The following is a 12,337-nucleotide window of genomic DNA, read 5'->3' as shown; positions in this document are numbered from 1 at the left end:
AGTTCGAAATTGACTAAGAAGCTATTTGGTTGGCTAAAAAAACAATGCAGTGTAAAAGTAATTTAGTGTAAAAGGAATATTTTGGAGTACTTTGGATGAATGTAAAGTAAATACATGTAAATACATGTATATATATTGGGTAGAAGTAATGAATATGGTGTAAAGTCCAAAGATGGTAGTGGGTGGTGGTTAGACGGCCGACGACGGTGGTGGCCGGCGGCGGGTGATAGTTGCTACCTGCAGTGGTCGCGGCGGTGGCGTTGACCGGCGGCAGTGGTGGGCTGCGGGGAGGTGGTTGGTGGTCATGTGAGTGTGCTTGTGGTTTAAACAGTTCTTGCTCAAAACTATGTAAGTTTGGTTTACTTCAAAAATAAATTAAAAATGTTTACACTATATTTACTTTACTTTGTATTCCTTTTTCATCCAACCAAACACTTAGATTTTCAAAACCTTTGCATTTTAAATACTTTAGATCACTTTGTATTCCAACCAAACAGCCCCTAAAGATCACACTAACTATAGTAAAGTCCATCTTATGAGTTTCATGGCCAGCTAGGATAGTCTAGTGAGATGGGCACGTGTTTTGGGTGAGTCTGGTAATACTAGATTTGATTAGGCTTGGTTTCTTTGACCAATTGGGCAAAGCTGATTAGAAGATGGGGTGATTTGGCTAGACTGACCAATTCATGAATCCAATGATCAATTGAATTGGTTTCTTTGGGTACTTGGGCGAGTCAATTGGTTAGGGGACAGACCAAGTAGATGAGTTTAGTGGGGTAGGCTAGTTGATCTAGACTAGGTTGAGTCTCTTTTAAGGATCTTAATGGTTGGCGTTTTGGACAAGGTTCTAGGCTAAGAATCTTTGTCTGTCAGGGGTAAGGTTTAACCTAATTCAAAAGGGAGGTCAACAAAAAATGTCAGACAACACTTGATAGGAACAAATGGAAAATGAGCATTTATAATGCTGACCTAATTAATTTGAATAAGACTAATAATGATGATGATGATGACAATATTGTACTAATAGAGATTTTGAGTTTGCCTCACTGTTTATTCAAATGGTTCTCCAATATTAATTCAATAATAACTGTTTGATATTTCGCGGTTCGAAGGTGCACATTTAATAATCAGTACCACTCATTACTTTCTTCACTTGTCTGGCTTTTAAAATATATTGTTATAATTTTTCTTATTTGTCTTAATTCTATGTTGCAGGAGCAGTGTCTTTTCCGTCAATTCAGCTGATGTCTTGGGATCTTCATCAATGGTATTATGCATCTACAGTTTTACTTTTTAATGAAAAATATTGCAGCGATATAAGGCCTACAAATAGTTAAACAAAGGGTATTGTGCATCTACAGTTTTCTTTATATTTATTTTTACAGCTACAATATTTGTATACATTTTCAAAATTATAATCTTAGTTTCACTTATGTGAAGGACTTTACAAATAGTTAAACATCGCCATTTGCTATCTTATTTAATCAAAAACAAAAAAGTTAAACATAGCCATTTAAACACCACTAATCACCTAATATAGCGTTATGCTCATTTTCCATACAATTCCTTATGGTTATAGCCTAAGTCATCCAATTTAAACAAGAAATGCTAGAGGGGTCCCCTTAGTTGTCAAAGTAGCTTTGATTCAAGTGCTCTGTGATGATTGATTCAAATTCACAGTCACCAAGAATCCACCTAGATCCATGGGTGAGCTTGTATAAAATGCTAACAACTACATCGATGTCTTGGAGTTCACCAAGTGCTTCAAGACATTTTATTCAGCCCAAGGCCCGACCACGACTAAGAGCAAAGACAAGGAGCATCAGTATAATCATTATGGAGGATTTCATGGGGGTTAGTATACAATTTTTGAAAGAAGTTGCCGCATGACTTTTTTTTTTTTTACCACTCCGGCTCATCTTAGCTCGTTAGCTGTATCATCTTTTAATCATTTTTTGGCGATAGTTGCTGTAGCATTTTTGGGTTGAGAGTACCTCGATGGTCATACAAGAATTTGTGTTGAGATAATAGAGACCCAAACAAATTCTAGGATAACTTTAATGACCACAAATAATATGGAAGACTGCTGTCACCTCAAGTAGTTATTGGAGAAAAGGGACCGAGGCTCCTTTTGTTCTAGTTTATGGAGAATCTAAGTAAATTAGGTAAAATTAACATTTACTCACTCAACTCCTGATCTTTTTGTCATTTTAAAAGCTCCTCACTAATTGCAATCTCCTCAACAACTCAATGATAATCAGAGCTTTGTTGAACTTATTTGAAGTCTGTCAAATCCTCATAGATTTCTGTAGGCCCATGGTCATTTTCTTCTTTCAAGCTTTGGAAAAGCTGGACATAAGCTTGAAAAACTTGCAACTAATGAGGAGTTGCCCATTATTTTTCTTGGAGAATCAAAGAGTCCTGAAGGACTTGTAATTCTCACGGTTTTTTAGGATTGATTATCACTTTCACAAAACAAGGCTAGTCAATTTCATGGTAATCAAATCTCCATCCTTATATAGTGAAGTATTTAACAGAACGTTTCTCAGCACATTTAGAGTGGTTATTTCGACCAATCACTTGTGACTAAGCTCCTAACTTTGCTTGGGATCAATACGATTAGGAAAGGACTAGTACAGTCCAAGCTATGTTAGTTGAATGCCAAACAAGGCCCAATATATAACTTGCTATAGACAACCGTGAAGAATCATGAAGGCCTGCATTCATATAAAGGCATAAAAAAATTTCCATCATACGAAGGAGATCCCATCTAAGCCTTCCAAATAAGCACCTTCTTAATAGGAAATCACTTGTTAAGTTAGTAAATTATTTACTAGTTGATGCATTTGCATTAGATCTGTCCAAGTTGCTCCTGATAGAATCGTGCATATTGAGCCGGTTGGACTTCAAGCCCATGAAACAAAAAGGTATAACAAGGCGAAGGGGATGGGATAAATCATTGAGTTCGACAAACATTTGGAGACAAAAAATCATTTTAGAGGTTTCTACTGGGAACTGGTCTCTAAAGTTGTGATGGTTAAGAAGAGAAATGAAAGTAGAGAATACACATCAACTTTTTTTGCCTGAACTAACTGTGCTCCAAGATAGTTAACCTTTGTTGGCCATTGACACCTTTGTTGACTCAAGAGGAGGATATATTATACCGTTCTTCCTCAACTCCTTTGATTATTTTTAGATATAAATGCAACCCAATGACGAAGGAAATATTAATTTTCTAACCAATGAAGACACCTTTGTTATTGGTCATGCCATTCTGGCTAAGTGATGTTGTATTTAACCTCCTCATGGATATAGTTTTGTGTTTCCAAAAAGAGGAGGAACCGGAAGGTGCATATTGATGATTTCTTGGTGAAAAGTTAAACCCTTAATGGTCATCTCTCTAATCTTTCAGAAACCTTATCAGTATTGAGGAAATTTGATATTATCTGTGCACTGTAGCATTGTGATCTTTAAAATTTTTTGAGATGGCTGCATCATTTTGTTAGAGTATTTGTAAAGCTGTGATATAAAAAGCATTTTAAAAATTTGTTACTAATATTATAAATATATATATTTAAACAAATTGAATAGCTATTTTTTTAAAGTTATTCCGTATTAACAATTTTGATTATAAAAAATAGTTTCTAATCCTCAAAATAATAATAATAAAAATAGAAAATAATTATCAAATGCCCAAATTGACCTCGTCTTGTCTGGTTGGTTCAATGAAAGTGGTGACTTTTTTTTTACCATGGCCGAATCCCTGGCTCGCTGTCCTAAAGAAATTGACAAAAAACAACACAAGCGCTAGCGTCCCGTCCTCCCGTGTCTCACGCTCCCTTATTCTCCTCAAAGAAGCCCGTTTAGCTCTTTCCCATCTCCAAATCCCTTGCACAGTTGCAGGCGATCCTAGATCCCGGTATTTCCTACGTCGTCAAATTGCCCGCCCGCTCTCCTTTTCTTCAATTCGCTCCCTCTGCATCTCCAGGTACCACTGTTCTGTTCTCTTTCTCTATTCTCCTACTCCCAAACTACAACTTGCCCTCTCTTGTTTTTTTCTCTGTCCCGTCACCCACTCTAACGTCTTTGTTTACAAGTCTCCATTCCTACCTGAACCAGAAGCCCTCATAGAAGAAGACACAAGGAAGCAATGTTGACGGACAAGCTGCAACCCCATTTGCCTTTCACATTCCTTTCTACCCTCCCTTGCACACGTCCCTCTGTTTTCCCTCGTTGATCTCTTCTTCTTCACACGCTCGCAGTTGAACGACCAGCAAGTTGATATCCATTAACTCTTCATCTTCCTCCCCTCTTCTTTGCAATCTTAATCCCTCACACCTTCTCTCACTGTACCTCTCATTCTCTTTCTTATTCTCTTGCTTTTTTTCCTCTCTAAGAGTAAAAGAGCAAAAAAAAAGAGAAGATTCTTTCCACCTTTCTCTCTCTAAAAACAGAGAAAAAAATTTCTCACCCTATCTCTTTTCCTCTCTCGAAAAAATGAATAAAAATTTTCTCTAAGGTTCTGTTTTGTATCGGATTTGCGCTTGGATATAAGCAGGATTTAAGGTAAATCCAATCAAACAGTTTTCAGAGGTATCTAAATTCGAGATTTGCTGCAAAAATCCACATAAATTTAAATCCCATTGAGATGCGGATTTACAGAATCGAAATTAGCGGAAGAAGCACGCGAAAGGGAGATATATCGTTACGTTTGTAGCCCTAGCCTCTCCGATTTGTGCTTGTCCTTGCTCAGCCGGCCTTTTTCCTTGCACCGGCTACGCTTCTTCGGCCGCAGTCCTGCGAGCAAGCTTGTCTTAGCATTTTTTAAACAATGCTACATGGGTTCTATTGGAAATTAGTCTAACTTAGCATTTTTTTAAACAATTTAAACATTGTTAATAAATTAGATTAAATAAATAATTACTATTATGATTAATAATATAATTAAATGCTCTAATTTAGTTTAATTAAATAATTAGTAGTATAATTCATGATAAAAAATAACTACAAGGTTTAATTAATATATTTTAAAATATAAATAATTATTATCTAATTAACATTATAAATAATTAATTAGTAGTAGAATATTTAAGTGATTAAAGAGATAATTAATAGTATAATTAATAATTTAAACTAATTACAACTACTTTAATTTCATATTTAAATCTTTAACTGTCTTAAATCCTGAGATCAGTTGCCAAATAGTTTCTCAAGATTTAACATTTATTATATCAAATATTTTTCAAGATTTAACAGTATCAGGGTTTGAGGGGTCTACAGTGATTCTGGTGGTGGTTGACAGGTTGAGCAAGTATGCTCCCGACACTCCTACACGATAGTTACAGTAGCAGTTGCATTCATCAGAGAGGTGTTTAGATTGCATGGATTCCGGAGTCGATAATATCTAATCAAGATGAGATGTTTCTCAGTCAGTTTTTGGAGAGCTATTCTGGCTGTAAGTAACAGTTCTAATGAGAAGCATTACTTACCACCCTCAGACAGACGGGCAGACAGAGGTGGTAAATACAAGCTTGGAGATTTACTTATTGTGTTTTGCTCCAGAAACATCTCAGTTGTGAGCCAAATGGCTATCATGAGTAGAGTACTGATACAACACTTTATATCACTCAGCTTCATAGATGACTCCTTTCAAAGTGTTGTATGGAAGAGACCCTCCACACTTGATGCATTTGGGGCAGAGGAGCATACCTCTCTTTTCAGTAGACCAGTACTTGGAGGAAAGATATAGGGTGTTAGAGGAACTGAAGAGACACTTGTTGAGGGTACAACAAATTATGAAGAAGTAGACGGATGAAAACTGGAAGGACATCTAGTTCGAAGTGAAGGATAGAGTGTTCCTAAAATTGTAACCCTACATATAGAAGACAGTAGCCAACAGGAGGAATGAGAAGCTAGCCCCGAGGTACTTTGGCCCTCATGAGATGTTGGAGAAGATTGAAATAGTGGCTTATCGTGTCACGACCTGGCCCGCCTTAATAAGAAAAGTGAGAAAGAAATTCAACAAACCTTCTTCCCTTAATCATTCTCGTCAGTTTTTTTTGTTCTTCAAATCTCTCCAAAAATAACACTCTGATAACGATAAGAATGAAAAGGAATCGTTATTTCTTATCATTGAAAACAATCGTGTGCTAAATTTGTAAAAACAAAACTCACTTTGCTCTCCCGCACGAATGCTCCATCACCCGCCCCTCTCTGTTTTTCGAACGCTTCAGTTCCGCGAACCCCTCCTGTTCGCGATACTAAATAGGGTAGGCCGGCCGGTTCAGTTGAACGGGCCGGATGAACCAGTTATTACATATCACTCGAGGTTACTCCCAATCGCTACCATACATATATATTGTTCCACGTGTCATAGTTGAGGATAGCTCTTGAGGAGCATGCAGTTAGTTCAGAGTTACCCACAACATTGACTGAGGATTTGAAGGAACCATTGGAGTTAAACGTGGTATGACAAGGATAAAAGGGGGGCGGGGGGCAGGCAAGTGTTGATTAAATGAAAGAGCCTACCTAACTATTACGTCATCTGGGAGTCGTACGAGAGGGTGAAGCATCAATTCCCATCTTTTTACCTTGAGGACAAGGTGGGTCTTTGGGAGAGGGGTATTGTTGGACCGGTCCAGCCAGCCTATCACTAGGGCCAGCCCCTGGTTTATTCCAGGTGGACAAGCAAGTCGTCGGACCTCTTGTGGGGGTAGTTTAGGAGGGAATTTATTTTAGAAAGGGTTGTTTAGTAATTATGCTTTTATTTGTATTCTCTAAATAGGAGGAAGAGGGTTAGGGTTATGCTTGTGTTTGCTGAATTTAGGAGTTCTCTAGATTTGTTTGGGCTCTAGCCGCCGACTAGGGATTGGGAGAGCCGGATCTTAAGATCCATTGTATCTTGTTTGTTTTCTTCCACTTTTAATCAATTATCAAGTTTCCCTATTATTTTGCTAGGGGATTTATTCAATTCTTTTTTAGTTCTTTTGATGATATCTACACTTGTTTCCTATCAAACGATCAACTAGAAGATAAGTTTGATGAGTATATTATCTTCCTTCTTAATATTCCAACTATGCAAATTCCAATCACGATATCTCTTCAAATATGTATAAGGAAGAATAAACCCAATCAAAGTATCCAGCAAGCTCAAGTCTCAAAATCGTCATCAAATAATAATGATCAACTACACAACACTACTCTTCTATATCCCATCTCCCAATACATATCCTTTCAAAAATTCTCCTGCACGTAAAGTTTTATTTACAAACATTAGCTCCAATTTCATTACAATTCCATAAACCATATTTGAGGGACTTGAAAATAAGAATTGAAAATGTCCTAAGAGAAGAGATAAATTCTTTAGGAAAAAAAATTACATGTGGGAGACTGTTGAACTACTAAAAGGGTAAAATTGTAGGATGCAAATGAATTTTTCATTAAAATATAGAATATATGAAAGCCTGGAGTATAAAGCAAAATTAGTAAGGATATACTCAATCTCAATTGACCATAAAAAAACTTTCCTTATATTGCGAAAATGGATGCAATTTGCATCATAATTTCTTTGGTTGCTAACCTTGGATGCTCCATGCAACATTATAATCTAAAAAATAATTTCGTATATAGAGATGTTGAAGAAGAAGTCTATATGAATTCTTCACCGGGATTCAATAGCACTTTTGTAGGAAAGATGTGCATATTAAAAAGACTTTGTATGATCTTAAACAATCTCCAAGCGTGTGCATTGGCAGATTTATAAAAGTTATATACAAAATGCAAACAAAGCCAAGAAGATATTATGCTTTTCCTAAAACACTTCAATAATAAAAAAAAATAATTCTCATTATATATATTGATTATATAATTGTTACAGGTGATGACCACAGAGAAAAGGAGTAATTTAGGAAAAACATTGCTGAAGAATTTGAAATTAAAGAGCAACGAAAACTCAAATACTTATGGAAATAGAAGTTAGTCTAAACGATAAAATATTTTTCTCAACAAAAATATTTAATGGGCCTATTGAGGAAAATAAAATAATTAATTTTAAGCTTCATGAAACTCCTAATAAACCAGATAAAAAATTGGATACAAATGAAGATGAAACAGATTTAGACACAATATAGTATCAAAGATTAATAGGGAAACTAATCTATCTTTCTCACACTCCTGACATAATCTTCATAGTAAGTCTCATAAGTTAATTTATGCACAAACTCATAGTTTCTCTCCTTTAAGCTATTTTCAAATTTCTCAAGTATCTTAATTCAAACCCAGAGAGGGATTATCTATAAGAAATATGACTCCATAGTTTTAAGGTTATACTGATGCTTACTATACATGATCACCAATGGGTAAGAGATCCACTTTAGGATATTGTATACTTGTGGGAGAAAACTGTTGTCCTCTGTGTAAACTCTGGGTAGTGTCTTATCTACAAACCCATCTGCCTTCCAAAATTTACCTCGGAACTTAGTTCGTTAAAACTCCCTCGCCGAATAAGAAAAGCGAGTGGAGGCCGGGGCCGAATTTTCGGAGCCCACAAAAACCTTATAATATGGATGAGCAAAAAATAACTTTTGTTTCAAGATCTAATTATGAATTTGAATTCAGAGCAATTTGTTAAGGCATGTGTGAGCTTTTATGGGGTAACATTATTGTAGAATATTTGAAATAAGTGGGACGAGCAAGAGTCTATGAAAATATATTGTGATAATTAAATTTTTATTAGTATATCTCATAACCTTGTTTAACATGATCAAACCGAACATGTGGAAGTTGATAGATATTTCATTAAAGAGAAACTAGAAAGCTATTTGATTTGCACTCCGTATGTCCCTATTTGAAACCAATTTGCTGATATATTCAGTAAAAGACTATGCAACTACACATTCAAAAATATTGTAAGCAGACTTGAGATGTTAGATTTATACCACCCAGTTTGAGGAGGGAGTATTGAAAGGCTGAAGGGCCCAATGGGCTGGTGGACTTAGTGGGGCCATTGGAAAGCCTAGTAAAGGAAAGAAGAGGCCACAGACTTTTTCCCATGGAAGGAAATACCTCTCCCATGGTTCCTTGTGTAAGATAGGAAGGCAAAAGGCAGTGAATTGCTTATGCGGCAAAGATCAACACAATCAAGCAAGGCCCAAAGGGGGCAGACAATTGTTAGAGTTTTTTATTTTTGAATTATTGTATTTTGACATTTTGAATTATCTTCTATGTAGTTTTGTGTGTAAATACCCATTGAAGGAATAAACAACTCAAGATTTCTTGTCACTTATCTCTTTTTCTACAATTTCATCTTCTTCACACATTAGAGGGCCGAGTTTAGGTGCCTCATTGAGGAGTAATTTCAAGTCCACTCGAAATCTTTAACAATAAACTTTATTTACCCAAGCATGGCTTTTAGCCATCTAATGCATGACTTATGCAAAGTAGCAAATACGCTATTTGTTAAGCAATACATCATTAAAATTTCCTACACTTTGACTTATTATGAAAATATATTTTCTATAGTTATAAACTACAATTGCATCAGAATGATCTTATTTTGATCCACATGGTATCTGTCAAGTAGGAGAAATCGTGTCTTATACTCTCAATGTTAAACATAATTAATTTTTAGTTGGTATTTGCCTAATGATTTCCATATAGGATTTGGTAAGCCTAGGAAACTAAGAAGCTGTATTACTTTCAGGACTTACATGATCATGTGCATTGATCATTTCAGTTGTAATATTAGATAATTTATCTTTGCCTTTATCTTCATATTGGCTATAGTTTCCCCCATTTCTCTTTTATACCTGCCATCAAGCATTGGCTTTGAAAAAATGCTAATTGGAGAACCAGGTATGGTTCTGAGGCTGTTTGGAAAGTTTTATCTACCAAGTGAGCTTAATTTCCAGTGTTATTCTATGTAGTATGCCTTTAAGTTTTGTTTAATTTGTTGATTAATAATTGAAAATTCTTTTTCATTAACAGTTTTCTTCACTCTTTCATTTAAACTTTATTTGCCTGACACAGTTTTTGTAGACATCTGACAGGGATGGTGATACTGTTCCAACCCCTATAGTCATGATTGATCAAGATTCTGATTCTAATGCTACAATTGTAGAAATTAGTTTTGGAGATCGTCTTGGAGCACTAATTGATACGGTGAAGTGTCTGAACTTCTACTATCTGATGAAATGTTATTTGCTTTAGTGAACTTTCTACTTGTCAATTATATTGTCCCTGTTTATGTCTGGTTCTAATCAGAACTATCTGTATCTCTGTCTATATTTCACTACAGCATTAGCTTGCCAATTGACTACTATGCTTAGAGTTGAATGTTCTAGAATATTGTTTGTTCCTGTTTAGCCGTTATTTGTTTTCACTCTTTTTTATTGTTATTGTATATAATCATTTTTTTGTAACAAAATTCATCATTCTGTTATCACAGTAAGTGATAGCATTTTTTTTATCGACTTAGTAAGATGGAATGTTCTTTTAAGCATAGAAAAGTTTTTATTTGTATTTAACATGCTCTCAAGTTGGCTGTTAATTTTTTTGCAAAGTGGACTTTGGTACTAAAATAGAATAATGCTCATTTGATGCGTGCAAAAACTGATGTTTGAATTTGAGTTTACCTTTAGTCAGATTGCTTATCGTATTATTTGCCGTAAAGCATATATCTGCTGATTTTCTAAAAATTAAGAAGTCTTAATCACGTTCTTTTTTGTTTAGATGAAGGCAATTAAAGATCTGGGACTGGATGTTACAAAAGGGACTGTTACTACCGAGGATTCCGTCCTAAAAACAAAAATTTTCATTACAAAAATGTGAGCATTCAATTTCTTGATTTTTGTTTTGCTCGGTAGGGGAAGCCATGGATCTTTAATTATGGTATGAAATGGTTAAAACAAACTTTAAAGTCAACAGTCATCTGGCAATAAAAGATAATTATTACTCGTATTGCTGTAGCTTTATAGCCATATGCTAGCATGAGTACTAAATTATTTTGCACATGCAGCAGTTATTCATCCTGTATTAGTTGTCCTATTCTTATTTGTGATGGGGTGGCTTTCCATTGATGTGATGACTCTTTTTTTATTTATGTTTTATTATGCTAAACAAAGTTTTTTCATAGTGCTAAGTGCACTGTGATGCATGAGGGTATCAAGTTGCTTCAGTGCGCAATGTACAAAGTGAAGTGATGCCCTCACTATCTAGAGCGCTCATTTACATGAGTGATAGGTGGTTCCTTAAAAGAGTCAAAATGGGGCAAGTATTTTAGCTAATGTGAGAGAAATAGGAGGTGGGATCTATTGAAAAGTGGCAAAGGAGGAGGATCTAAAATACACCATCCACAGTTAAAAGGAAGTGAATGAGTACAATAAAGTAGACGAGAAAAAGTGCAAAAATACACAAAAAAATGAGAAAACAGTTGGAGAAGGTAACACGACTGCCTTAGTGCATCTGGACAGACAGAAAATGATAATCCTTACCCGAGCGTGAGTGTAGGAAGAGCCATGTGATGACACCATGATGTGGCTGACAATGGGAATTGGGTGAACGGAATCAAAGCAATACAATACAACCCACACCTAAATGAGGGTGCTTGACTAAGCATAGAAGCCATGAGATGCTGGCACAATAGATTTGCCCATGACATGCACATTTACATAATGACGAGAAACGAAGCCTCTTTTAGGAATGAGATTATTTTGATTTCTTTTTAAAGATTTGAGGGATCAAAATGGTTCTTTAATATAGTTGAGAATCATTTTGATCCTTTATAAAGAGTCAAGAAATTATTTTGATCATTTTCTCTATAATTATTTCATATTACCATAATTTCTCATATTATTTAGTATTTTTAAGGATATTGAATAAAACATTATTATTTTTTCAGTATTTCAAGCACTATATATATATATATGTCAACCATTAAAAAAGCGGACGAGGCGTCCGCATTGAGTCGCGCCTCAAGTCGAGGCGGAAGTCATGCGTATCAGGGCTTACGCCTCGAACCATCCAGCGAAGCCTACGATTTTTTCGCACAAGGCGTACGCATTAGAGCGTAATGCCTCGAGGCAGTAGAGGTACTGCCTCGAAATTTTTTCTTCGGTATATATGTAAATACGACGCAGCCGATTCATATTTGTGTATTCACGTAGAGGATTAGGGCTTCCTGTGAGAATTGAAAGGCGAATTAGAGGCGAAGCCGTGAGGGAAAGAGACAAAGCCGTGAATGCAGGTGACAAAGTCAGAAGGAGACGACGCATGAAACGAATCCAAAAGAAATAACGGTTTCGAAAGCAGGAAACGAAGCCGAAGTTGTGAGTGCAGGAAA

The 12,337-nt window shown here is 35.7% G+C and overlaps 1 protein-coding gene across 1 annotated transcript in view; it reads left to right on the top strand.

Moving 5' to 3' along the window:
- Positions 1–1,215: 1,215 nt before the first annotated feature.
- Positions 1,216–12,337, top strand: part of LOC110101055 (ACT domain-containing protein ACR12) — a gene marked incomplete at its 5' end in the record, with an annotated part of 26,361 nt that continues 15,239 nt past the window's right edge. Inside the window, 3 exon segments of the mRNA XM_020828823.1 lie at positions 1,216–1,267; positions 10,036–10,158; positions 10,729–10,823. Coding sequence (XP_020684482.1) covers positions 1,216–1,267; positions 10,036–10,158; positions 10,729–10,823 — 270 coding nt within the window.

The sequence above is a fragment of the Dendrobium catenatum genome, unplaced genomic scaffold (assembly GCF_001605985.2).
Source record: "Dendrobium catenatum unplaced genomic scaffold, ASM160598v2 fragScaff_scaffold_29, whole genome shotgun sequence".
Classification (NCBI taxonomy): Eukaryota; Viridiplantae; Streptophyta; class Magnoliopsida; order Asparagales; family Orchidaceae; genus Dendrobium; species Dendrobium catenatum.
This window is presented reverse-complemented; position numbering and strand designations above follow the sequence as displayed.